Here is a 27,995-nt window from a genome sequence, read left to right on the forward strand (position 1 = left end):
CGGGGCGGGGCGGGCCTTCCTTCCTTCCTTCCTTCCCCGCTGACGGGGGCGCATCTGGCCCTGGCATCCCCCTAGTCCTGCCTGGGGGGGGGGGCGGGCCGGCCGGCCTGTTCCTCGCCCCTCCCGGGGGTCCCAGCAGCAGCAGCAGCAGCAGCTCCCACTCACCAGGCAACGGCGCCGGAAGAAGGAACTCGCCCGGTGCGCGCCTGAGACGGTCCGCCGGGGAACCGCGGCCCGAAGCGGAACCTTCGCGCGCGGCCGGCGGAGCTCCGTCTCCCCTGGGCTGGGCTGGGCTGGGCCGCACCCAGCCACCGGAGGGGGGCGCCAGGCTGGGGGAGGCTTTGGTCGACACCCGCCCCCCAGTGCTGCAGGGAGCGCCCTGCCTTCCCGGATGGCGCCCGAGCAGGCAGACGCCCGCCCGGTGTCGCTCTGCGGGAAGGAAGGGGGGCGCCTGCCTGTGTTTTCTTCCCGCCAGCCTGAATATGAGAGAGCTGCGCGTGGGGCGGGCGCCCTGCGCTCCCCTCGGCCTTCCGCGCCGGCGGGGCTGCTGCGTTGTGGCCCCGCCGCCTGGAGGCCCGCAGCGGCCCGGCCCGGCCCGCCCCTCCCTCCTCCATGGGTCGCGGCCCGGGGCCAGCCTCACAGTGGTCGCCGCGGCGACCGAGGCTGGTCGTCAGCCCCCCGCGGGCTCCCTGGCCTCCTGTGAGTGGAGGGCGCAAGCCCAGCAGCGCCGAGCAGGATGTCAGCTGCTCAGAAATGCAGCTTCTTCCCCCAGGAGCCTTACTACATCCCCGGGTAAGTTCTCACGGGCCAAGGCCATGGTTTCTCAGCTGCCAATGGAAAGGGAGGTAACGAGAGCCAGTGTGGTCTAGTGGTTAGAGCACGGGTGTGGGAAAACCTGGGTTCAAGGCCCCACTCAGCCTTGAAGCTCACTGGGTGACTTTGGGCCAGTCCCTGACTCTCAGCCTAAGCTGCCTCACAGCATTGTTGTGAGGATGAAATGGAGAGGAGGACTATGTGAGCTGCCCTGGGCTCCTTGGAAGTGGGGGGAGGGTGGGATACAAATGTAATAATACAATATAAATACATGATGGAGAAATAAGGCCCCATTGGCACTAGGGCACGCTTGAAATGAGCTGGGAGCAGAGCTGAGGGCACCCTACAGCGTGGCAAAACACCGGGCACCTCCACGTACCAAGGCAGCGTAAGGCTGACTGCTGTCAGGAGCAAGATGCTGTCTTCCAAGGGCTGTGGAGGACAGGTCTGACAGCAGCAATTTAGCCATGCTAAATTGGGAGAGAAGGGGAGCAGGGCCACTCCACCGGCTCTCCACGAGCCAGCTGTGTTTGGCTCCTCTCCTTGAACAGTTTTCCATTCCAGCTGGTCCCAATAAGACCTTTGTAGGAGGACCAGCTCGGATGGAAAACTGAGGGTGCTTCCAAACGAGGCGTCTATTGTGCATTCGCCCTTGCCCCGTTCACAGCATTTTTCAGAGTCCAGACGTAGCGCCTTCCATCTGTCACCCTCCCGTGTTTTCCCACTGCTGCTGCTTTCCACAAAAAATTCATTAAGAGACAAAGATGGAACAGCAGTGCATGTCTTGTGACTGTTAGTACTAGCTGCTGTCCATCTGGGGCCACCCTGGGTTTGCTTTTCCCCTTCCCTTCCCTCCCAAACTCTTTTCCTTTTGTGTCATGTCTTTTAGTTGCAGCAGAAATGACGAGTCTTGTGGCACTGTAATGATGAAGGGTGCAACCCTATGCGTGTTTAGACAGAAGAAAGTCCTACAACTTTTCTTACTGTAGCAGTTGCTTCTGTGGATTTATAGTCCACTTCATCAGTTGTGACTGTGTCCACAAAAGCTTGTGGCATAATAAACATGTTAAGTCCTTAATTTTTATTCATTTTTAATTAACATTTATATACTGGCATATTTATATAACTGCCCAAAGAGCTTCCACTATTGGGCAGCATACAAATATAGTAACAACAGCAGCAACAATACTAAGCTAAAAAGCCATTAAGGCAGTGCCAGCGTCTTTAAGATGCCAGAAGACTCTTGGTTGTCTTTTAGAATGAAAACCTGCTCATTGTAAGCCTAGTGCTTTTTTGGCTGAAGAGCAGGGCAAAAAATCCTTCGAATCAAATAAAAAATAATGCTGGCATAATTAAACCCAAGGGCAGAAATGTCGTAGATGCTGTCATGAGCAGAAGCATAACATGGTGTACATTCATGCAGCTAGACCAATGCACCTTTTCTGAAATGCCATGAATACCAACAACTGATGTTTGCTCCTTCTTGTCTGCTCTTTCCACCCAAGATATGGGGGGTTTTACCCTCAGGTCCGCTACCAGCTGGGGAAAACATACGGCAGAACCACCTGTGACATGCTGGCTGACCCCGAGGTGCACAAGAGCCCCTACTCAGTGCTTGCGCCGCTGGTCCGGCCAAAGTTCATCAAGGATTACAGCCATCGGAACCTCCCTGAGCATGAGAAAATGATGGATCAGTACCAAACATATATCCCTGGATACACAGGTGGGCCTCTTTAGGGAAACCGTGAGAGCAGTTCTTCAGTGTCACTGATCCAGCTATCTCTTGTGAGTGCTCAGGGACCAGGGACTGGCAGCTTTTCTTACGAGTAGCTCAACTCCTGTGCCTTTTAGCAGTACTAGTACAGCAACAAATACAAATACAAATCAAGCCACTGAAGCTGCATCTTATACAACTCCTCTCCGAGACAGGAGATACAGTACAATATGAATTGCCGTATTCATTTTTGTCATGGCTGTTAGGTTCTGCACCCCTATTCTAAGTGATTTCAGCCTGTGGGCCAGATTCCATTTCAGAGACTCTCAAGGGCTACCAGCGAAATGGGTGTGGCCAAAAATTCCAGGCTGTTGTAGCTTCATGTTCTCACTGCCCATAACTAAGGCATAGAAAGGCATTTCAGCCTTTGCTTCCTGCACAAAAGCCAGGAAACCACCAGTTGGGGCAAAGGGCTGTGGCCTTCCGAGACCCTGCAGGGCTGGATTTGGCCTGAGGTTCCCCACCCCGAGAGCCTGCAGGGGTCCCCACTCCGAGACCCTGCAGGGCTGGATTTCTAAGCCTGAGGTTCCCCACCCCCGGCTTAGAAGACCAGTGCTCCCCAGATTTCTGACAGATAGGACACTTTTGTTTGTTTTAGAGAGCCGCCTTAGAACCCTGGCAGTGAGTTTGCCGTTTTATTTAAAACCAGTCTAGTCCATCTTATACTGAATCAGACCCTGGATCCATCTACCATGGATGCTGCCCTCTGGTTTTAATTTTTGTGAACTGCCCAGACAACTTTGGCTATTGGGCGGTATAGAAATGGAATAAATTAAAAAAATACCCCACTACTCTGAGTGGCAATAGCTCTCCAGGGTCTCAGGTAGGGAAGGGTCTTTCCCCCACTGCTACCTTCTCCTTTGGAGATGCCGGGGATGAAACCTGGGACATTCCACATGTGAAGCAGGGGCTCCTGGCCCTCCCTTTCTGAATTAAAATGGGGGTTTTGCTCTCACACTAACAAGGTTTACTTTGAAGGGTTAGGTTTACTTTTAAAGGGGGAAAGAGCTTAAGAATAGCGGGCATACCTTTGGAGGTTTTGTGGCCCTCTGCATGGATCACTGTTCTATGCATGACTCAAGGAGCAGGGACTCGTGCAGAGATGCAGTAGGACACTTTAGGCTCTTTGGACTCCCAGCAGCCTTTATTTCTTTATTGTAAGAATTTATAGAACATTCCTTTATCCAAAACAGATGTCAGGGTGGTATATATACATACTTAAAAATAAATGAAATCTTAAAAATATAAATCTAAAATGCCTGGGCAAACAGAAAGGATTTAGTTGGTACCCAAAGCAATATAGTGCTGGCACCAGACATACCTTCCTTGGCATTCCAAAGTTGGGGCGCCACCACAGAAAACGCTCTCTCTTTTGTACATGCATAGTACATTTCTCTAGCTGGGGAAAGCTGGAGGGGGAAGAGGGGGGCTCCCCCCCCCCCGGCTCATGGGCACCTTCAGATATTTGGCTCCAAGTGGTTTACTTACCTCATTAGAATCTCACTGCATGCTAGCAGCCCTCTCCTGCCCCCCTCCCAGTCTGGGAATGACTGGCATACAACACATTCCTGCGCACAACTGCTCAAAAGTAAGCCCCACTGAGTGACTCAGACAGAGATGGACTGGGCTGGTCTTAAGTGAAAACTGCTAAATTGCTGCCTGGGTTCTCACAGGAGCCTCATGAGCAGCACAAAATGGCCATTTGGTTCCAGCTGCTCTGCTCATCTTCGACTGGGCTGGATTTGTTGTTTGTTTTCTTTTTCAGGCTTTGTACCCTACTATGGTTGCTTTCCTATTCCAGGCAAAGAACCCCAGCCCCCCATGCCAAGAGCTGGCCCCCTGGCTGACCCCCAGACATGGAGGGGCGCCAATTCAACACAGATGCTGGAGCAGAGGAAATATGCGCCCTGCCACCCGGGCATCCGGCTGGCGTGTGGGCCCGGATGGAGGCAGTTTGCAGCCACGGTTGGATCCCCACTGGCCTCGGCAAAAGGGGACCAGAAGATGCTGTGCCACCCAGACGTGGCTCTGGTATGCGGGCAGGAGGAAAGCCGAGGGCCTTGCAAGACTGGCGTGTCCTTAGTGTGCGGGCAGGGCTGGAGGGGCACCCCATGTCTCACGGGGACTGATCAGGTATGTACATTGCACCTTGCCCTGGTGGGGAGGGGACTGCCTGAGCCTGAAGAACCTTCCAGAACCCTGCTACATGTCCCCTTGCTGTGAGAGCTGTAGCAGGCAGGTGTAGGAGATGGGCCTTTACTGGCGGTGGCATCTAAATTGTGGGACACCCTCCTCCCTCCTGAGGGGATCTGGCAGGCACTCAGTTACCAGCCACCAAAGAGATTATTCAGCAGGACTTTTGCATTTTGGTGGGGATGGCTGAGCTGGATCATGATGTCTAGGCACACAGGCCCAGCAGAAAGCCCTACTGGGGCAGGGAGATTTGTTTCCAAACAATGAGGAACAGGCAGGTTTGCACTGTAATGAATTCATCTCATTGACACGTTTTTGAAGCTCATTACGTATTGTAATATAGATTTACTACACGTTATAATATATCTGGTTATATATTATATCCTGTGTTACCTCCAAGAAGAAAGTCTAAAGAAATCATGTTTTAATCACAAGATTGTATTGGGGTTTTTTAGAGTCTATATTTTACAATGGATTTTTAAAACCAGATTATTAGCCACTCTGAATATGAATAGAAAAGCAGTATGGAAATATATAGAGCAACGAAGAAAACAAAAATAACTTCTCCCCAGCTTTATTTCTGTGGGCCAAGCTACTGCTATAAGCACAGGATTGGGGCAATCCTACGACCTGGAGACATTCCAATGGAATCATGCAATCCTATGCTAGTTTACTTGGAAGTAACTCTGACTGCACTCCTAGGATCGCAGCCTTAGGCTATTTCCTCTGCTGCAACAGTTAACTTTAACATGACAAACCTTCAATGCTCTCTTTAACTCTGAGATGCACCGCAAAACAGCCACCACCATTTCTAGCAAGGGCTCCTGTCTCTCTAATAATTGTGCATAAGGCAGAAATTCTGCTGGTGAAGTGCCCTCAACTGTGCATCCCCAAGCGGAGAAAAGCATCACCTATGAAAAGCCTGCCTGCTGCGGCAGCCCAGGAGCTTGGAGCAAGTAGGACCAAAGTCCATCCTGTGCTTTTAATGGGATCTGAGACTGGACAGATTTTTTCTCACCCCCTCTCCTACTTCTAGAACCCATGGGGCCACCCAACGAAAGTGAGCAGCAGGAGGTGTGAAGGACTTCTTCACACAACACACCATTGGCCTATAGAATTCCCTGCCACGAGATGGGGGTTATGGCCACTGGCTTAGAAAAGCGGATTAGACAAATTCACGGAAGAGGAGGGGGAAGAGGAGCAAGTACCACTGGCCACAATCATGGCTAAATGGAACCTCCAAACACCAGGAGAGGGCCGATGCCTTCATGGCTAGCTCAGGGCTGCTTCGAGGCACCTGGCCGGCCACTGTGCGAAACAGGTTTCCCAGTTGCTGGGGAACATGGGCTGGCAAGGGCTGTAGCTGCACTCCTTTCCTGCTTGTTGGCTCCCCATGGGAGCATCTGGTTGGCTACTGTGGGCCCAGAATGCTGGACTAGATCCAGCCTTAGGGCTCCTCTTAGATTTAGGGTGCTGGACCAGATGGGCCTTTGCTCCCACCCAGTGCAGCTCCCCCTCTGGTCTTAGGAGATCCTGTTAAGTGGCTGAGCTGCTCCTTTACTTTCTGGTTTTATTTCCCTCCACTGTCACCCACTGTTTCTCCAGTGGTTGGCAGCTACCTTGAAGCCTCTTGCAAGGGAAAAGGCAGGATAGAAGTTTATAGATATAGATGTGTAAACAAATACACAAATTCCAAATGCACGCTCTGTTGTGGGCATTTGTCTATTCTGTTCCTTTGGCTTTCAGCCAACTAGGATCGAGGCCGTGCCTCTCCCGCCAGCAACAGAGACAGTGGATGTGAAGAGGTTTGGCCGGACCCCCCAGCTGGACATGCCCAACCTCATCCAGCGAAAAGCCATCTCAGGTAGGTGGCTGACAGGGCGACAAGTAGAAAAAGGGGGCAGGGGGAGGGAAGCGGAGAACAGCCTGGAGGCCACAGTCCTGTTTCCCCTGGGCCTTTCGAGCACCCCACTCCTGCTTTACACACACCCTTGTAGCTTTACCCCTTTGCCACCTCTGCTGTATCAGTGCCCTGTTCTTCAGAGAATCTGATACCTTTACACATAGTTCCCGTGTTCTATCACACCCCAGCATGACCCAGAAGCAGGAGCCAGGCAAAGGCTCTTGAGACAGGGGCAGATTTTATTTACAGTGGGAGTTTTTGAATTGTCTCAATATTGCTCTGCTTGAGGTACCCCGGTGAGACCCGGTGTGGTACTTAGGGTCTGGTGCTGCGCCTGCGTGGAGACTCGATTAAGGGAACTTCCGTCACTGTGGAATTTTGGCGGCAACCCTTCCCCCACTGTCCCAGGGCGCACGTCCCTAGCAGGTTCCTGCGTGTTCCCTCAGTTTCTTGAGTCCAACGTTGTGGCTTTGGAACCCAACACCGAACCTGAGCATGACACTGAAGAGGGGACGGGGGGTGGGGGGTGAATGCACAGATGACCACTCAGAGAAGCACAGTGACAGGCAACAACCCGACTTTCTTCTTCGTGGTGTCTGTGCAGCACACAGACGGGCGAGCAGCAAGCTGACTTACAAGGAGGTGGGTCGGTGTCCTATTACAACGCGGAGGGCAGGACGGCACAACCAAGAGCACAGCCAGCTCTAGCCCGAGCATCCAGTCTGCGACGTCTCGCAAAGGCAGACGGTGTCGACCAGGTCGCAGTGCGGCACAGTTCAGGGATGGCAACCCCCCGGCGAATGCAGCCAGCGTTGCTACTGCACGAGTAGAGAGCGCTCGGACTGGGGCAGCCAGCTCGAGTCCAGCTAGCTCATACGATAGCTTGAGAGTCCTGACGGCCAGGAAGCGAAGCGCTGAATCGAGAGCAGCTGGCCTTTCTGCTTGCCCCCGCAGCAGACGAACCAGCGAGGTGAAAGTCGAAAATGCTCTGTCCTCAGCTTGTAAAAGGCCGGTGCGTATCAAACATCGAGTGAATGCAAGCTAGACTCCGAGGGCGTAGATGGAGAAGCGAAGAACGCGGGCAGAATAATGTCCTGATTCAAATGAAATTCCGATACGTCTTCAGGTAAGGAAGAGGGGCCTGGTCTGAGGATGACCTTGTCCTGGTGAAAGGTAAGGTGAGGCTGGCCTACTCTGACGGCATACAGCTCGCTTGCGCGTTGTGCAGACCTAACGGCCACCAGAAAGGGAACCTTCCAGCAGAGAGGCACAAACCCAGGGTCGCCAAGGGCTCGAAGGGCTCAGGTGCCAGCACCTTCAGCACCACAGGCAGGCTCTAGCTAGGTGTCGCGGAACAACCGGGTGGTGCCAGATTCCGAATCCCTTTTACGGATCTCTTCGCTGTCAGATGCAAGAAGACTGGAAACCCCTCAGTGGGAGGGTGGGAAGCAGACAGCAGACAGACAAACTCCTAAAGGTGACAACCTGAGTCCTTTCTCAAAAAGGGACAGAAGAACCTGGAGGATCTGGTGCAAGGAGCACTGGACCGGATGAAGACCTTGAGCGTGAGCGGAAGTTGTGAACGCAGCCCATTTCCTTGTGTAGGAGCACTGTGTAGAAGGCTTCCGAGTGGCACCAAGGATTCTCTGTATCAATGCAGGAATGGAGTCAATCCCAGTCACCTGATCTTCCAGACTGTCAAGCGAAGAGTTGCGAGGTCTGGATAAGAGACCTTCCCGGTCTCCCTGGTGAGGAGGGATGGGCACGACGGGAGATGATGATATCACTAGAGCTATTTTGAGTAGCAGAGCGAACCATGGCTGGCAAGGCCACCACAGTGTCACGATGACGCACTCGGTACCATCCATCCCAATCTTTGCCAGAACCCTTGTAATCAAGGGAAAAGGAGTGAAAAGGCCATACAGCACTTACATTTGTCTAATGGAGAATGAAGGCATCTCTCAACGAACCAGTGTCGTGGCCCTCCTGACTGCAGAAGGCTTGGCAAACAGTTGTGTGGCAAAAAAAAAATCCAGCTCTACTGTGCCCCAGAGGTGAAACAAGCCCCTCAGGACCGATCTGTCCAGCTCCCATTCATGGGAGGTCAGCTTGGTTTGGCTGAGTTGGTTGGCCAAAATACTGTCCGCTCTGGCAACATGGACTGCGACCAGTCCAATCTGACGAGGTGAACACCACCAAATGATCTCGAGTGCTAAGTCGAGGAGTGGAAGTGATCTTGTACTCCCTAACTTGTTGAGGTACACAACAACTGTAGCGTAGTCCGAGGTGACCTGGACCAGTCTGCCCCACCAGGTCCAGCTCCAACGCCTGAAGAGACTTTACGGCTCTGAGCTCTAGAAGGTTAATTTGTTGTGTTGCCTCCAAGGTCAACGATTGCCCGTGGACTGTGAGGCCTGAGCAGTGGGCTCCCCATCCTGAGAGCAATGCATCCATAGTTACTACTTGGGATGGAGAAGACTGAAGGAAGAGTATGCCCTCTGACAGGTTGGCTGGCACCATCCACCACCATAAAGAGTTCCTGCAGCAAAAGCTGCAGTTTGGTGTGGTGGGCATCCCGCTAGCTACTGAAGTTCTGAAGAGGTCTCATATTCAACCAAGTGTAGTGGACCACAGGTGTTGTCGCATAGCCGCTGAAGCTTGAGGGCCAAAATGGACTTGCAGCGATTTAGCTTTACTGCCAACTAAATCAGCGCCTCCATTCAATTCCAGGGCAGAAACACTCTGCCCAAGAGGGAGTCTAGCAGCACTCCAATGAACTGTAGAGCTTGGGTAGGTGACAGATGAGACTTCCCGAGTTTTAGGCAAAATCCCAGGCTCTGAAGGAGATTGCAGGTCACCTCTATTGACCAAAGAATATGGCTGTGCACTGACGCCACCAAAAGCCAATCGTCGATATACGGGTACACCGCACATCTGAAGATGGGAACAGACCACTGCCATGCATTTGGTGAAAACTCTCAAGAGCAGTGGCTAGGCTGAAAGGTAGCATCCCGAAACTGGTAGGTGTCAGTACCAATGACAAATCAGAGGTAACGCTGGTATGATTCTTCTATGGTGATGTGGAAGTATGCATCCTTGAGGTTGATAGAGGCGAACCACTCTCCTCTGGATAGAAGAGGGAGTATAGGGAAATGATACAGAATATCCTGGGAGCGATTAAAGGTTTAACTCCTTGACTAAAACCATCCCAAAGTTGAGCATGTGGGACTGGCTGAATTGCTTCCTTCTCTAAGACCGTCTGAACTTCAAGGTGGAGGACTTGGGATGGAGCAGTCGCATGCACGGTACTGAGTGGAGGGAGGGCTGATGGTTGCATTGGTGGCTGTAGCATGGCTAGCAGTTGGTTGCAAAGCAAAGGTGGTGGTACCTGGATTGCTTGCTGCAATTGCGGAACGGGATTAGGGACTGAAGGAGGCACTCAAAAGGTATCCTCTCGATCCAGAGGTCTCAACAAGGTAGCCAATAGACACTGATGGTAGCAACTCCCACCCCAATATGAAAGGTCAGGATTGCGAGAGGGGTAGAAAGATCATACCGATCCTCATCCCAATCACGAGGCCTCCTGTGTCAAGAATCCCATGTCAGATGTCTCTTCCAATCAGAGAAAGGTGATCTTGACCGATCTCTATCCTGGCTCCACTCGTAAAGACTAGGGGGATGATCTCTGTTGAAGGAGGCAACCAAGCATAGCGAATCCAGAAATCCTTGATGTTGGTCTCAAGATGTCCCGTACCATTGCGGCCAGTACAGATAATGTGGCAAAGTGGATGGACCAGCTGGGGATTGGTCCCTGATCTCACCCTCCTATGTAGAAGTTATCGGAACGGGGCTCACCAGAGGCCTCGGTTTCACCATTGGAATTGGTGAGAATAACGTTGGTGGAGCAGGAGATGCAGTCGTCAGTACAGGTAACCACATTTGGTCCTGAGCCATTGGTGGAGCAATGGGAGATGTGGCCAGTACTGGAGGTTGCCGTCGATCCCAAGATGCTGAGTCAGAATTGGGAGGAGCAGTTGGAAGCAAAGGATTTGTTCGATCCCGAGGTGGTGTGCTGGGAGACATGGCCAGTGCTGGAGGTCACTGTTGATCTGAGATGCCTGGGCAGGATCAGGGAGAGAGACAGGGCCCAAGAGACACGCTCAATCCCAAGTAAAGTCATCTGACTTTTTATAAGTCTTTTTTCTTCTTTTTAGGTTCCGAAGAAGACAGACTTGCCTTTAGCCTTTTTGGTTAGCTTCTTAGCCAGTGAGAATGTCAAAGGCCAGCCTGAAGTGGGGGGATCTCGTGTACCCGGAGGAGTATGATGTTGAGGGGAAGACACCCCCAACACTGGGACAGGCTCTTGCATGACAAGCAAATCTCTTAGTGGGGAAGCTGGCTTCTCTGCCACACCCTTTGGTTCCTCCACCACTTCCAGCACTCGTTTCCAAAAAGCGGCTTTCAACCGGTCAGTATGATTCCACCTCGCCTGCTTCGAGAAGGCTTGACAATGGGGACACGCCTCGACAACGTGCCCACGCCTTGACAACGTGCCCTTCACCAAGTCCATTTCAATCAGGCTTCAGGCCTGGGCATGGGACACCCATGGTGGATGATATGAGGAGGGCTTTGGAGAGGGGTGAATGCTCCTTCCTTGTTCTCCTCGACCTCTCAGTGGCTTTTGATACCATTGACCACGGTATCCTCCTGGACCATCTGGAAGGGTTGGGCACTGGAGACACTGTATTATGGTGGTTCCGGTCCTTCCTGTCCAGCAGGTACCAGAGGGTAGCACTGGGAGAGGAGGTTTCAGACCCGTGGCCGCTCACGTGTGGGGTGGCACAGGGTTCCATCCTCTCCCCGATGCTGTTTAACATCTATGTGAAGCCGCTGGGGGCCATCATCAGGAGGTTTGGGGTGCGGTGTCATCAATACGCAGATGACACGCAGCTCTACCTCTCATTCAAACTTTCACCAGGGTTGGCCATAGAATCCCTGTCCAAATGTCTGAAGGTAGTGAGTGGCTGGATGGGGAGGAATAAGCTGAGCCCTGACAAGACCAAGGTACTTTTGGTGGGAGACAAGAGGAGATTGGGGGATGATGACCCGGTGTGGAATGAGGTACGGCTACCCCTGAAAGACCAGGTCCACAGCCTGGGGGTCATTTTAGACTCCCAGCTGTCCATGGAGGCTCACTTGTCAGCTGCGAGCTGGACAACACTGTTCCAACTCCATCTGATATGGTGGCTGCGCCCCTCCCTTCCCGACCATCTGCTCCTATCAGTAGTACATGCCCTGGTCTCCTCTCATCTAGACTACTGTACTGCGCTCTACGTGGGGTTACCCTTGAAGATGCTTTGGAAGCTGCAGCTGGTGCAGAACACGGCAGCCAGCCTGATTAAAGGCAGCTGCCAGCGTGATCACATTACTCCAGTGCTGAAGGAGTTGCACTGGTTACCAGTTGTTTTCCAGGCCAAATTCAACAAGGTGTTGGTTTTGACCTTTAAAACCCTATATGGGTCTGGCCCAGCCTATCTCAAGGAGCGCCTCCAGCAACACCAGACAGGCCGCTCAACAAGATCAGCCTCGGATGGCCTTCTCTCTGTCCCATCAGCCAGGACAGCTAGGCTGGTGAGGACGAGGGAGGGGGCCTTCTCTGTGGTGGCCCCCACTCTGTGGAACTCCCTCCCTAGGGAACTCCGCCATGCACCCTCTTTAATGAGCTTCCGTCGTGCATTAAAAACGTGGTTGTTCAGGCAGGCATTTGGGGTGGGTTAGGGTATTGTTAGAAATACGATGTTTTAATGTGGAATTTTGTTTAAAATTGTTTTACTATTGTACATCACCCAGAGTGGCCAGGTGACCAGCCAGATGGGTGATTAAGAAATTTAATAAATAAATAAGTCCGATAAGGCAAAGAGCATGCCTGCCGGACGGAGGTAACATCGCCGCACAACGGACACACTTTCAAAATGGTGCCTTAGGGGCCATACGCCCATGAGGGTGATTACGAGATTGCAAAAAACAAATAGAAATAAGAACAACGTAAAGATGAAAGAGATGCTTTGATAAGATAGATAGAATAAAAATCTCAGCTTCGAAAAACACTTTCAGATGGAACTGAGTGCAAGAAAAGTTCCCTCACAAGACTACCTCAATGGCAGTCGAAACAGACCTGAGGGAATAAATGGGAACCCGCTGAGGACATTCGCAGTGGGACAGAGGGGGAAGGGATCCCGCCAGAACTCCTCAGCTATAGAAGTTTCCCGAACTGAGGCTCCATGCAGGCACAGAGCCCATATGCATGATCAGAGATCACGAAGAAGTCGTCTCTCAAACTAATCCAGTTTTCTACAACATGAAGCCCTCCAGATGAATCTACCTTACAGGGTTAGGTGGAAAGAGAAGAGAAATATGGGTCCAGAGCAAATTGGAGGCACTGTGGGTTACAAGTATAACACATACATTATTATCTAATAATGGCTGGGGGAGTATTAAAACATTTTCATCTTTCAGACTCTGAAAAAACTGGACGGGCATATAATAAAGCTCTCTTGAGCATGTACCTTTCCCTCCCCTACAGAACATCAGCCAGTCCTGACACAGGTCAAATTAAGGAACAAGGCTGTCTCCTGGGAGAGGCAGCATGGGGGCTCTGAGCCAGGTCTCGTGTGCTTAAAGCAAGTCCCTCAACCCTCCCAGGTGTCCCTGTTGCCTAAGAGGGAGCCCATCTCTTGGGCAACCAGCTCCCTAGACATTGTGCCCTCCTGTGCAAGCTAAACGTATCAGGCAAGATGCCCACAGGGGCCTTGCCAACGAGCAAGGGGCTCTCCCCATAAACAGGGCAGGTGGGCACAAGAGAATGGATAGTGAATGCTGTGGAAACCAGGCACTCAGAGGGGATGCTGGGAAAACAGGTTCTTTTAAGGTATGGCAGAAAACTGTTTGCCTGAAGTATCCTCCCTCGCTTCTGAATCAAAAACACTTTCTCCCCCTCCAAAAGGTTTATGTCCAAGGGTAAGAATTACTCGGCACCCACAGCACTCTCTGCATGAGGCACTGTTCTGGGCCTGACCTGGCAAGGGCAAAGCAGCAACTCACAGAGTACAACGGGCAGCCTCCTCTGAAGACAGAGCCTTTTGTGGCATCAGGTGGGGCTGAATGACCCAGTCACATCTGATGCAGACATGTTGTTGTTGTTGTTCAGTCGTTCAGTCGTGTCTGACTCTTCATGACCCCATGGACCATAGCACGCCAGGCCTTCCTGTCCTCCGCTCTCTCCCAGAGCATGCTCAAGTCCATATTCATTGCATCAGTGATGCTATCTAACCATCTCATCCTCTGCCGTCCCCGTCTCCTTTTGCCTTCAATCTTTCCCAGCATCAGGGTCTTTTCCAGGGAGTTTTCTCTTCGCATTAGGTGGCCAAAATATTGGAGCTTCAGCTTCAGTATCTGTCCTTCCAATGAGCACTCAGCGTTGATTTCCTTTAGGATGGACTGAATTGACCACCTTGCAGTCCAGGGGACTCATAAGAGTCCTCTCCAGCACCACAGTTCGAAAGCATCGATTCTTCGGCACTCAGCCTTCCTTATAGCCCAGCTCTCACAGCCATACGTTGCTACTGGGAAAACCATAGCTTTGACTATACGGACCTTTGTCGGCAAGGTGATGTCTCTGCTTCTTACTATGCTGTCTAGGTTTGCCATAGCTTTCCTCCCCAGGAGCAAGTGTCTTTTAATTTCATGGCTACAGTCACCGTCTGCAGTGATCTTGGAGCCCAAGAAAATAAAATCTGTCACTGCTTCCATTTCTTCCCCTTCTCTATGCCAGGAAGTGATGGGGCCAGATGCCATGATCTTCGTTTTGTTAATGTTGAGTTTCAAACCAGCTTTTGCACTCTCCACTTTCACCCTCAACAAGAGGCTCTTGAGATCCTCTTCGCTTTCTGCCATTAGGGTGGTATCGCCTGCGTATCTGAGGTTGTTGATAATTCTCCTGGCAATCTTAATTCCAACCTGTGATTCATCCAACCCGGCGTTTCTCATGATGTACTCTGCACATAAGTTAAATAAGCAGGGCGACAGTATACAACCTTGTCATACTCCTTTCCCAATTTTGAACCAATCGGTTGTTCCATGTCCGGTTTTTACTGTTGCTTCTTGACCCTCATACAGGTTTTTCAGGAGACAGGTAAGGTGGTCTGGTACTCCCATCTCTTTAAGAATTTGCCACAGTTTGTTGTGATCCACACAATCAAAGGCTTTAGCGTAGTCTACGAAGCAGAAATAGACATTTTTCTGGAATTCTCTTGCTTAACATTAAGATCTTTCCTGTATAGTTCTTCTGTGTATTCTTTCCACCTCTTCTTAATCTCATCTGCTTCTGTTAGGTCCCTGCCTTCTTGGTCCTTTATCATGCCCGTCTTTGCACAAAACGTTCCCTTGAGATCTCCGATTTTCTTGAAATGATCTCTACTCTTTCCCATTCTATTGTTTTCCTCAATTTCTTTGCATTGTTCTTTTAAGAAGGCCTTCTTTTCTCTCCTTGCTGTTCTATTGTTTTCCTCAATTTCTTTGCATTGTTCTTTTAAGAAGGCCTTCTTTTCTCTCCTTGCTGTTCTCTGGAAATCTGCATTCAGTTGGATATATCTTCCCCTTTCTCTCCTGCTTTTCGCTTCCCTTCTCTCCTCAGCTACTTGTAAAGCCTCATCAGACAGCCACTTTGCTTTCCTGTATTTCTTTTTCTTTGGGATGGATTGAGTTGCTGCCTCCTGAACAGTGTTACAGACCTCCGTCCATAGTTTCTCAGGCACTCTGTCTATCAGGTCTAATCTCTTAAATCTATTCCTCACCTCCACTGTATATTCATAAGGGATATGATTTAGGTCATACCTGAATGGTTTAGTGGTTTTCCTTACGTTCTTCAATTTAAGCCGAAATTTTGCAAGAAGCAGCTCATGATCTGAGTCACAGTCAGCTCCAGGTCTTGTTTTTACTGACTGTATGGAGCTTCTCCATCTTTGGCTGCGAAGGACATAATCAATCTGATTTCGATATTGATCATCTGGTCATGTCCATGTATAGAGTCGTCTCTTGTGCTGTTGGAAAAGAGTGTTAGCTATGATCAGCGTGTTCTCTTGGCAAAACTCTATTAGCCTTTGTCCTGCTTCATTTTGTACACCAAGGCCATGCTTGCCTGTTATCCCGGTGATTTCTTGACTTCCTACTTTAGCATTCCAATCCCCTATGATGAAGAGGACATCTTTTTTTGGTGTTAGTTCTACAAGGTGTTGTACGTCTTCATAGAACAGATCAACCTCAGCTTCTTCGGCGTCAGTGGTTGGGGCATAGACTTGAATTACTGTGATGTTGAATGGTTCGCCTTGGATTTGTACTGAGATCATTCTATAGTTTATGAGATTGTACCCCAGTACTGCTTTTCCCACCCTTTTGTTGACTATGAGTACTACTCCTTTTCTTCTAAGGGATTCTTGCCCACAGTAGTAGATATGATGGTCACCTGAATTAAATTTGCCCATGCCTGTCCATTTTAGTTCGCTGATTCCCAAGATGTCGATGTTCAATTTTGCCATCTTATGTTTGACCACCTCCAGCTTACCTTGATTCATTGATCTGACATTCCAGGTTCCTAAACAATATTGTTCTTTACAGAATCGTATTTTCTTTTCACCACCAGACACATCCACAGCTGAGTGTCCTTTCGGCTTTGGCCCAGCCGCTTCACTCTTTCTGGCACTACTTGGAAATACCCCCTGCTCTTCCCCAGTAGTATATTGGACACCTTCTGACCTGAGGGGCTCATCTCCCGGCGTCATATCTTTTAGCCTTGTGATACGTTCCATGGGGTTTTCTTGGCAAGAATACTGGAGTGGGTTGCCATTTCCTTCTCCAGCGGACCACATTTTGTCAGAACTCTTCGCCATGACCTGTCCGTCTTGGGTGGCCCTGCACGGCATAGCTTATGGCTTCACTGAGTTACGCAAGCCCCTTCGCCACAAGAAGGCAGTGATCCATGAAGGGGGATGTAGACATGGCCAGTGGCCAATCCCAAGCAGAGGAGACCAGGCTTGAACAATAAAGCATCCAGAGTTGCTGCAGGCCAAGCCTTGAAGCATTATCTGTCCATTCACAGCTCTTGGGAGTGGGGGCAATAAAGGTTTCACTGCCATGTCATGGAAACGCTTAAGCTCCTCTCTGCCGGTTGAGCCGTTCTTAAAGAGCCAGAACCGCATCAGCCCGTTGAAGAGGCATCAACCCTAGGAGCAGGCCCCAGGTGGCACAGCAGACCCAGCCCCCCAGACACCCAGGCCCAAGGCGCTCCCTTCACACTGAGTGATGCTGGGCCTCCTCCGCACTGCCGTTTCCTGCAAGGACTTACCCCTGCCTCCGCACTTTCTTCCACAGGGTACACAGGATTCATCCCACGCTTCACCTGGATTATGGGTGTCAACTACCTGAATGGAGTAAAAGATGCCATGAATGAATTTGACCGGAACCAGGTAACAGAGTCTGCGTGGGGCTGATCCTGATCTCTCTGCAGGACTGCAATGACGTTAGACCGTGCCCTGTTAATAGTAGCTGATGGCTAGCAAGGGGCTGGATTAGAGGGGTGCTTGCTTTTAAAACGCTCATTGGGAGATTCCTTTCCAAAATGCCTGTGGATGGTCCAAGCCAGCCCAGGTAGTGACATTGATGAACAAATGGAGGCACATAAGCCTGCACCCCCTCCCCTGGGTACAAACAACGAGACCATCAAAGCCATTTCCTGGGTTCGAAAACACTTTGCTTCTCCCTAAGGCTTAAATCCTTTGTGAAAGATCCCAGAACACCCAGAAGTGCAGCCCCCTCCCCTCCTGATTAGTTTATGCCAGAAGTGGGCAACCTGGGCACCCTCTCACTTCTATTTCCTTACTGCAGCAGGCAATGCTGTGAAATAGGTTTCTGTCGGTGTTGAAAACTGTGGGGTCAAAAGGGTGGCTCAGTGTGTTGGGGCTCAGACCTCACCTCTGCCTTGGACTCAACCTTCGGGGCAGGTTATTTGTCCTTTGCCATGCCTCCCATGGATGCCATTTTGTGGTGGTGCCCAAGAGTTTATCAAATTGCCGGATGTGCCCATGGCCACAAAAAGTTGTCTACCCCTGGCTCATGCCTATTAGACCAGTGGCCTTCTGCTGAGATCCACCTGAATCCCCAGCCTGCAAGATGGGACCATGCCCCCCCGGGGGGGGTGGAGCCATGCAGCTGGAGGGCAGGGCCAAGGAGCAAGGGCAGAGCCCATGGAAAGCACTGGGTGAAGGTGCCCTGCTCTTCCGCATGCACACAAACCTCTGGCCACCGAGCAGGATGCTATTCGGCCAGCAGCGATCCTCCTTCCACAGCCCAGACTGCCGTTGTGTCACCACCACTGGAAGTGCATAATGGGGCTAATTGGGTGCAGCAGCAGTTTCCATGGTAAGAACACATGTATGTGCAATGTATTATCAAGGAATTAGGCGAGGAGACACCCTGGAAACAATTTACGCATTTTACAGATGGGTAAGCCTGAGGCCAAGAGTTTCTACAGGTGCAAAGGACAAATCAGAATTCAAAACTCACCCATCGAATTTGCCAATAGGGAAAAGTGTATGTTCATCCACCTGCTTGCTGGTCATAGAAAGTTATGGACATCATCTTCATCATTATTGGGTTCTCTGTTGTGGTTATTAGAATTAGAAGCAGAAAGGAAGTGGGGCACACAAGAGTCCCATGAAATGCATGGAAGAAACCAAATCTTACAAGGTCAGGGGTGTCCATGTTTTAAATTATTTATTGGTTAATGTTATTTGTAAAATTTATAAGTAAAACTTTAAATACTTTTTAAAAACTCACCCAAAGCACAACTCTAAAACCCAAATGGCTTTTTCCCTGTTCATGTCTTCATTCCTCGCACTCAGCACCTTATCCCGCGGAACTGCTCTGGTGCACTGCCCTCCTGAGGCACAATCACCCAAGCGGGCTGAACCCCATCCCTTTAGACCGCTGTGCAACAGCTCACTCTAGTGGATGAGACAGTCTGAGGATTCTAGATGATCCAGGCTTAAGCAGAGCTAGAGTTTCGTCTCACGATGTGTTTAGAAACAGCATCATGGATTATGCAGCATCTTCCCCTACCCAACAATATGGTCTCCTCACAGTTGAGATTAAAAGAGCATTTATAATTACAGTCTGTCAGGTATAACTCAGAATTGGGAAACTCATGTCATTCCTGACACCTCTAAGGGGTTACTGCTGGAAGTGTGAAAGGGGAAGCAGAACCAGCCCTCGAAGGACACCCCCCACCCCCGTTCTTCCAGCATGACTCAATGGGCCTGTTCACATGATCACGGAGGGAGAAATAAGCCATGGTGGCTTATTTCCCCACTGCACATGCTGGTGGTGTGTTGGGGGGGTGGGGGGATTTGTGTAATTACCCTCACCAGCCCAACATACTGTGTCATGTGAACCCAGAGAGGGTGACTTGTTGCCATGCTGTCAGGTTTCCCGATCCCCCCAGCACACATGATCAGGCAATCTGACACCAAACACCTAAAATTAGTGAGTTTTCTTTATTGTTGGAAACCCCATGGCAAAAGCTTAATGGTTACACTCTTGGGAAACCATATAGCTGATGGTCAGTAGCTATAGGCTGTATGTAATTCCAGAATACTTCAAAGCTAAACACTACCACCATGACTGAGATCCTCGTCAATGTGGTTTCCCCGTTGCCAACTCCACGGCTCTGAACACAAGGGAAGGGGCTCGGGATTCCCGGCGTATCTAACCCAGGCAGTCCATGCATGGGGTTCCAAACCACGGACAAGGAATGGGGATGATCCCTCAGGCAATCACAGGGTAAATTCTTGAAAGGCCTAAACAAAGCCACACCCATAGAGAGTTGGTCCAACTTCAGATCTTTTGCTGGTAACTCCAGGCTACATGGTCGAGGCCCATCAGGACCAAGGGAAGGGTAAACCCAGACACGCAAGGAGTTCCGTGCCACCGCGTTCGCATTGGTAACTCCACACTGCGTGCGTCCAGGCAGAGGAAAGTCCAAAAGTCGTAGATCAAACCCAGCCTGCCAGTATGCTGAGCTGACGACAAACAGACACACGATCCGCAGCAAAGAGAGTTCAAGTCTATGAAAAGCCTCACAGCACTTTTCATGGCAAGTCCTTAACAATCCAAAGTTCCAGTCCATGTGCAGAGTGCCTCCAAAAGCCCAGGCGATGATGGATCCAAACAGAGAAGGCTTCGGGCAAGGAAGACGAGATGTTCCTAGCAAAGGCTCATCGCCTTTGCATCAGCTTAAAAGGGCAGGCGTGACTGTAGGACACCCCTCCAGACCCCTTGACAGACACGGGCCTTGAGCCTTTCAGCAAGGCCCGTCTGAACAGGGCGTCTGCTCCGGCCTCCAGCAGAGACCACTCAGCCCAGCGACCCTCCTGCAGACCCCACCCCACCTCTGCCAGGCCTGCAGGCGGACAGGGAGTCAGGTGACCCCCCTGGCTCTGCTCTGAGCACCCTGACAAGAGTCGAGCTCACACAGACTGACATTCCAGAGGCTGACTAGGCCCAGGCCCTTCCAGGCGACTGCTAATCGGATCCTGGCCATCACCTGCAAGGCCCACTGCAGTGCAGAAGCTGAGCCCTGACACGTGGATAACAAGCCAGTCCAGAACCCTGAAACAGTCCATGGGGTTTGGGTAGCTTGTTAACCATAGCAACAAGTCACACCAGCAAGGATAATTATGCAGGTCTCCCCGGCATGTGCAGCAGGGGGGAATAAGCCACCATGGCTTATTTCCCCCTCTGTGACTGTACAAACCCAATTACTGTTCTGATGGAACAATGATACGCCACAAGGAGTTAGAAGGTAAATCATAGGAACAATTGCTGTCAGGGATACCTTCATCACCAGAAGCTATTTTAGTGAACCGCCTTGAATTGTAGACCCACTACAGACCCCCTCTTAACTTAACGTGCCCACCCACCCTTAAAACCCAGTCTCTGCCAAACAAAGTCACGTAAGGGCAGAAAATAAAAGCAGAAACCATCATTCCTCCAGGATGAAGAGTTCAGTGGAACTCGGACACTCCAGTCCCAGCCCATGCCAGCCTCCTAAGGAAGATTTAGCTTCTGGCCAACCTAGCAGCCATTGTCCAAATCAAAAGGTTGCCAGTTTCCTCCACGATATCTCATTTGTCCGTTCACAGGAAATGCTAAGAAGCCCACTGTACAGCTTTGGCAAGCGACTGCCACGCACCTACTGGCCCAACACCAAGATTTACACCAGCAGCGGACTGATGCCGTTCTACACAGGGTTTGTGCCAAGTGAGTCAAAAAGCCCCACCCCAAGTCTCCCAGGCAGGCTTCTCATCCCAGCAGGCAGCTGTTTGTCGAAAACAGCAGCCTTTCCCCACCGTTAGGCTGCATGTGATCCTCTTCCAAAAGTTGATGCCCATGGCATTATGGGAGAGAGGGGTGAGGATGGGTTTTGCTCAGCCGGCAGCTGCTGCTGCACCTTGTTCCCCACAGTGAACACACCCGTCAAGATAGCCAGCCGCTCTGCCTCACTGGCATGGAGCAGTTGGGATAGCCAGGGAAGTTCCAGGGAAGTTGGGATAGCCAGGGAAGTTCTTTTCCTCCCTCCCCATTACACGTAAAGTTTACAGTATTTATGTAAGCTGTGGAGATGCAGCAGGATTCCAGATCAAGTGCAACCCCGCAAAAGGTATCTTTGGAACACGACTTGACCTACATTTAAAGCTTCCTACAAGTGTGCTTCTGCAGTATTAACTTTTTTTAAGAGCTGTCCCCTTCCAGACTGGGTTCTTGAGCTTTTAGGTTCTTATCCCTTTTGGCAAGACAAACACCCCCAAGCTACTGTCAAAGTTCTTAAGGAACTCTTTGTCTAGCAAACGCCTAGCCTCAAAATTGCTCTGGAAATTCTTACAAATGTAGCAGCACATCCACAAGGAGCACCGCTCTAAAGGCTAATTTCTTTTTGGACCAATAATTGGAGTTACCTAGGAAACATGTCACAGAACTCTGCCACAGGGTATCTGTGCACAAGTTCTGTCTACACCTTGGGTCCAGATTTTGGGGGGCATGTTTATAGCAAGGGGCTGGAGGAAGGTTGTGAACAACGTCAAAGCCTGTCCTCAGATGCCTCCAAGCTGTAAAAAGTATCAAGACTGTGTTGTGGGTACCTGATGCTTTTCTGAAGTATTTGTGGCTCTTGAGATGGGTCTATACACCCAGGATTCACACTGCTTGGAACAATAATTGTTCTGTGTGCAGTATCAGCCTGGCAGCCAGAGATGCATGCTTGAGGAATCTATCAGATTATCTGGAACAGTTGACAGTCCCAAATAGCTTCACATCTTTAAGAGGATGCTGGTTTACACAGAATCCATCTCAAAATATATTTTAGCACTTCTAGTTAGCTAGATGCTAGAACAGCCTGTACACACTGCCCCCTCACACCCACCCCAAGTGCCTGCAGATGTGTCAGTCCTCCATAACATTATTCAGTGGCAAAACTGGGCTTAGAAAAGGAATAAAATAAAATTACCAATATCACAATGTTGTGACCACACTCGGAACACATGTACACACCTCCTGTAACTCAGGCTAACACCTCACACATCTGATGAAGTGGACTGTAAGCCATAAAACCTTCTGCCACAAGGGTTGGTCTTTTAAGGTGCCAAAAGGAACCTCCCAGAGAGGTTAGCCTGGTGCCTACATTGTGCTCTTTCCTGCACCAACTGAACACATTTATATTTTCCCAGGCATTTTAGTCTTAGTCCTGTTTTAAATGTATTATATTTTATATCTCTGCATTGCTGCTATGCTCAGAGCTCTTTGGCTACTGGGTAGTGTAGAAATGTAGCAAGCAGGCTGTTTTTGCTGCAACTGACTAAAGCAATGCTACCCCTCTGAAAACTATCTCAAAAAAGGTTTGCAGACGTGGACATGGTGCAGAAAAGGCAACCAAGTGGGATTGTGGGGCTGAAGCAACTCCCCATGAGGAATTGCTTCTGAAATGCAAGTCACCAGAAAACAGCCACAAGAGTGGGATATGGCTTTCACATCCTCCTTGTGGGTTTTGTAAAGGCATCAAAGTGCAAAACAAGATGCTAGACTGGATTGACCTTTGGGCTTCTCAGCCAGTCAAATTGCCCCCACCAGTTCAACACCAATTAAAGCAAAGCCAAGACCTCACCAGCACAAGGCCTGTCAAAGGAGTATGGCACATAGCCACATCAAACCTCCCTATTTGAGGACAATGCCCTGGCAAGTCCCACAAGGGACTTGACAAGGCTTCTTTGGTCTACAGGGCCAAACCTCTTTGCAGCAAGCATGCATGAGATGCACAGACGCAAGGCCACTCCCTGCCCTGCCCATCTCCCAAGCATCTTACCTATGCCACCTGTTCTGGTATTTTAAGCAACACTTCCCCTCATTAATCAGGACCCACCTATTTCTGCACAAGTCCTCCCTATCTTAGAATATCTCCTGAGTGGAACAAGGGAGCACATTGCATTGGCTCATGCAAAGATCTGGCAAAGTTCTGAGGCGGATAATTCAGCCCCGTCTCTAAGTGGGTGACTAAACGATCCCATCACAGCCCATGGCAGAAATATTTGCCCTCAGAAGAGGCTGTGTAGGAGGCCAGTCCTGGCCAAACTGCGTCAGGCAGCCTCTTGCTGGTTCTCAGGGAACACCAGCATGCCCTCAGTGCCAAATCCCCCCCCACACACCCACACACCTTTGAATACTGGCATGTTTCCACATGTCAGGAGGAACAAGTCTGAGCACAGGACACCACTGACGCATTTTTTGTTTTCCCAGCTATCAGGCACAACTACGCGCTCACCTTTGGAAACAGCACCCGGAAAGCGTACTACGATGAATTACAGCGGAGACAATATGCAGGGTGAAAATGCTTTTAATGTCTGTACAGCATCAGACAGAAGGTGACATCAACAAGAAATTGGAAGTGCAGAACAAAGAAAAGGAGAACAGGTCTCGAACGAATAAAGTTCATTACAGCTTTAAACATAATTTACAGGTGTTAATGGCTGGGCCCTTAAGCTGCTTCCTCCTCCGCCTCTTCTTCAAATTCGCCCTCTTCCTCTGCTGTGGCATCCTGGTACTGCTGGTATTCAGACACCAGGTCATTCATGTTGCTCTCTGCCTCGGTGAACTCCATCTCATCCATGCCCTCCCCAGTGTACCAGTGCAAGAAGGCCTTTCGGCGGAACATGGCTGTGAACTGCTCAGAGATGCGCTTGAACAGCTCTTGGATGGCAGTGCTGTTGCCAATGAAGGTGGCAGACATCTTGAGGCCGCGGGGAGGGATGTCACAGACGGCCGTCTTCACATTATTGGGGATCCACTCCACGAAGTAGCTGCTGTTCTTGTTTTGCACATTCAACATCTGCTCATCCACCTCTTTCATTGACATGCGCCCCCGAAAGACAGCAGCGACCGTGAGATAGCGCCCATGACGAGGGTCACAGGCTGCCATCATGTTCTTGGCATCAAACATCTGCTGCGTGAGCTCCGGCACCGTCAGAGCCCGGTACTGCTGGCTCCCACGGCTGGTGAGGGGGGCAAAGCCAGGCATGAAGAAATGCAGGCGAGGGAAGGGAACCATGTTGACTGCCAGTTTGCGCAGGTCAGCATTCAGCTGGCCTGGGAACCGCAAGCAAGTGGTCACCCCGCTCATGGTGGCAGACACCAAGTGGTTCAAGTCACCATAAGTGGGGGTTGTCAGCTTCAGGGTTCTGAAGCAGATGTCATACAGGGCCTCGTTGTCAATGCAGTATGTCTCATCTGTATTCTCTACCAGCTGGTGCACAGACAGGGTGGCGTTATAGGGCTCGACTACAGTGTCTGACACTTTGGGGGAGGGGACAACACTGAAAGTGTTCATGATTCTGTCGGGGTATTCTTCACGGATCTTGCTGATGAGGAGGGTACCCATACCAGAACCAGTGCCGCCCCCCAGGGAATGTGTGAGCTGGAAGCCCTGGAGACAGTCACAGCTTTCCGCTTCCTTTCTCACAACATCTAGCACCGAGTCAACCAGCTCAGCTCCTTCTGTGTAGTGGCCCTTGGCCCAGTTGTTGCCTGCCCCACTCTGGCCTGGAAGGAAAAACAAAAAAAACCTATTATTGATGCACAAAAACCTTCCGATATGGGCACTCACAGTCAAGGCACATCACTTTTGCAGCCGCTGACACCATTTCACAGGAAAGGTAAGCAGTTTTATCTGGCAGCTCAAATGTGGTTCCAAGGTTATGCTGGGCCAGTTTTGGCAGCTATTACTGCCTGTATTGCATGAGTGATCTCAGACACACCAGGATACATATTAACAGAATCCCTGAAATCACAGTCTGTTGAGATCATAGAGCCCTTGGCTCACACCCTTGTGTTGTTCATGCAAATCCAGGCGCTGGTAGTGCTGAAATGCAAAACCAACTCCTGCCAAGGCAGCTCTTGCTTCCGAGGCTGCACACACCCTGTGTTCTGGCACAGATCAGGTGAGAATAAAATGCATCCCATGGCAATTCTGTGTCAATTCTGGGATCATCTTAAGTCTGCAGTTTTCACACCCAAAGCAGGACAGCAATTTAAGATCCCAAAATAATGATCCTTCTAACCCAGCTTTCCAGAGAAATTACCTTCATCTAGGCCAGATGACTCATGTTACACACACGTTTTCTGTCACGTAAACGCCAACTAAGCAATGTAACTTAAAGAATGAACAATTGCATGATGGGGTGGTAGAAAATCCAGGTTTAGCACAGTAAAAGTGTCTTGTGAACATTCCCCTCTAATCCATCTGCTTCAGATCACCTCCACCTCCATGAGCCTATTAGAGCAGTCTGTGCACCAATAGTTCAACTCTGGTATCTGGCCTTTGCAGCCTCCATACTGCATCCCTGTGTTACCCACCAAAAACGAAGTTATCTGGGCGGAAGATCTGCCCGAATGGGCCAGAGCGCACAGAATCCATGGTGCCTGGCTCCAGATCCACCAACACAGCCCGAGGGACATATTTGCCACCTGTGGAAGAAAACAGTGATTTACAGAGAGAAATAAAAGCTGCTCAACTGCAACTGAAAGCATTGGGCTCATGCTACTCTGGAGCCAGCAACTGAAAGGATGCTTCTAACTATACAAGAAGCCAGCATTCAAAATAAGTGCAGTGCAGAACTTAAGCATGCCAGCATCAAATCAAAGCAGACAGTGTCCACCTACAAAAAATCTCAGTGCAGTGAAATTCATTAGCCATTAAGGTGCCAGGAGACTTTCACCGAGTTGCGAGATCTGAAGTTATATGTTCTTAATCCAATGTTGGAGACATTTCGACTCTTCTCAGAAGCACCCAGGAGCTATTTTGGCAAAGGCCCAACCCAGAAAACTTCCAAAAGCCAGGTGAAGAAGCTCATTGTTTAAGTGGGCTTTTAGCATCATGGCAGAATGCAGTCAACTCCCCCTGGCTAGCAACAGTACTAATTCCCAGCTTCCAAGGCCATCTACAACACACACCCGTTGGCCCCTGAGGAGGAGCCCTGATCACATCAACTGCCACGGGCTACTGAAGATTACCTCACACTGTCTCGTCTTCTCTCTCCTTCATGTCTTAGCTACAAGCTACATCATGGGCCAGTTCCTCTCCAGTTCCCTCTGAACGCCACTCCCCCCCACATGAGCTGCCAGAGTGCGTCAGCGCTAAGTCGCCTCTGCTGCTAAAGAGCTTATCCAGAGCCTGGAAGGAGGGCCTCAGCAAAGTGGTTGTTTGAGGCAGCAGCATTCCAGACACACTCTGAAGCACCCTTGGTTGTTTTTCCACACCAGCAAAAATTAACACTGGAGAAGAGAGTCCACCTGAGTGGCAGCTGAAGCTCAGCATGCATTCAATATTACCTTTGCAACAAGTGCCATTTTATTAGTTGCAAAAAACTGACCTTGTAATTAGCACCCAGATGCTTTCCCAGAATACATTTCTTTCAAGTTAGCAAAAACTGGAAATGTTAAAGTACCAACACAAAATAATGGTGTTTGCTTGTTTTGGGAATGTGAAAATCCCTTTGTCACTGCTACTAATCACATAGCTAAAGAGGGAGTACTTCACCATCGTTTTGAAAGATCAACCGCAAAAGCATTTCCATGCTAATTAAAAGAGCAGTAAAACCAACGAGAGTGAGAAGATGGCACCCAGGGCAAAGTTTACAACGAGCAGGATCTGTGATAGGCTCACCTGCCCGACACCGCTGCCTGCATTGGAAACCCCGCCCTCCATTCCCGTAGGCAGAACAGCGGCACTCAAGCTGCCTCCCCCAAGTCATTGCTAGATTCCAACTCCCATCAGCCCCCAACCAGCAGAGCCAAGGGGCAGGGATGCTGACAGTTGTAGTTCAAGCTGTGATTTCCTCAGGGGAAGTCAGGCTAGCTTCCTGCCCTCAAGAGAAAACAGAAGAGCCACTGACATGGCAGGAGCTGGGTGACGGCATTGGAGAACGCGGCCCGCGCCAAGCTGCATTTTGGACTACAACCCTCATCGGCCCCAGCCAGCACAGCCAATGCTTAGGGATGCCTGGAGTTGTAGTCCAACAATATCCGGAGGTGGGGCGAGGCTTCCGTAAGAAGCGATCCCACCCTCGATGCCCAGTAGAGGCGGCCATGGGTAGCGCTCCACACGTGTTCAGAGACACTCTCGCCCACTACTTTATACATGGATCAGGCTGGGCAGGGAGAAACCGCGGGCAACACCCGCTTCCCGGGGCGCGTCTCCCACCCGCCCTCACCGGTGGCCTCGTTATAGTAGACGTTGATGCGCTCGAGCTGGAGATCGCTATCGCCGTGGTAGGTGCCGGTGGGGTCGATGCCGTGTTCGTCCGAGATCACCTCCCAGAACTAAGAAAGGAAGGAAGGCGGGAAGGGAGGCATCAGCTGGTGAGGCGGCGGCGGCCCCTGCTGCTGCTTCCTCGTCCGGCCCGGCCCAGCCCGGCCCGGCCCGCCCCAGCCCGCCCCAGCCCAGCCCAGCCCAGCCCAGCCCAGCCCAGCCCAGCCCGCCCGCCGGCCGGCCCCCCTCCCGGCCCAGCGGACCTTGGCACCGATCTGGTTGCCGCACTGTCCGGCCTGCAGGTGGACGATCTCTCTCATGATGGTGGGCGGGAAGACGGACGGGCGCGAGAAGGGCGACGACAGCTGCCTCCCGGCGGACTCTTGGGCGGCAAAGCGAAGACTGGCTGC

The 27,995-nt window shown here is 50.8% G+C and overlaps 3 protein-coding genes across 17 annotated transcripts in view; 1 reads left to right on the forward strand and 2 right to left on the reverse strand.

Annotated features, from left to right (window-relative positions):
* The window catches only part of EXD3 (exonuclease 3'-5' domain containing 3), a 193,064-nt gene extending 192,779 nt beyond the window's left edge, over positions 1-285 (reverse strand). For 12 of the 14 annotated variants that reach the window (XM_084820583.1, XM_084820581.1, XM_084820587.1 and 9 more), the window contains exon 1: positions 166-285. The gene's annotated coding sequence lies outside the window, so the exon portion shown is untranslated. The remainder of the gene's footprint in view (positions 1-165) is intronic. The other 2 variants (XM_084820586.1, XM_084820584.1) reach the window with 2 other exon arrangements.
* Positions 251-24,879, forward strand: CIMIP2A (ciliary microtubule inner protein 2A). Of its 2 annotated transcripts, XM_084820597.1 has the most exons (7): positions 251-792; positions 2,319-2,536; positions 4,389-4,720; positions 6,527-6,644; positions 17,109-17,203; positions 20,936-21,053; positions 23,580-24,879. In XM_084820597.1, exons 1-7 carry the CDS (start codon positions 737-739, stop codon positions 23,666-23,668), a joined length of 1,026 nt encoding a protein of 341 aa, XP_084676723.1. In that variant the 5' UTR covers positions 251-736; the 3' UTR covers positions 23,669-24,879. The 2 variants fall into 2 exon arrangements, with proteins under 2 accessions (XP_084676723.1, XP_084676724.1); XM_084820598.1 differs by lacking the exon at positions 20,936-21,053.
* On the reverse strand, positions 23,659-27,995 carry TUBB4B (tubulin beta 4B class IVb). The gene is made up of 4 exons (XM_084820595.1): positions 27,849-27,995; positions 27,548-27,656; positions 25,692-25,802; positions 23,659-24,878 (listed from the first exon to the last, which is right to left on the reverse strand). Exons 1-4 carry the CDS (start codon positions 27,903-27,905, stop codon positions 23,818-23,820), a joined length of 1,338 nt encoding a protein of 445 aa, XP_084676721.1. The 5' UTR covers positions 27,906-27,995; the 3' UTR covers positions 23,659-23,817.

This window comes from Heloderma suspectum, chromosome 14, assembly GCF_057233095.1.
Source record: "Heloderma suspectum isolate Gila_16-S chromosome 14, 16-S_ref, whole genome shotgun sequence".
Taxonomy (NCBI): domain Eukaryota; kingdom Metazoa; phylum Chordata; class Lepidosauria; order Squamata; family Helodermatidae; genus Heloderma; species Heloderma suspectum.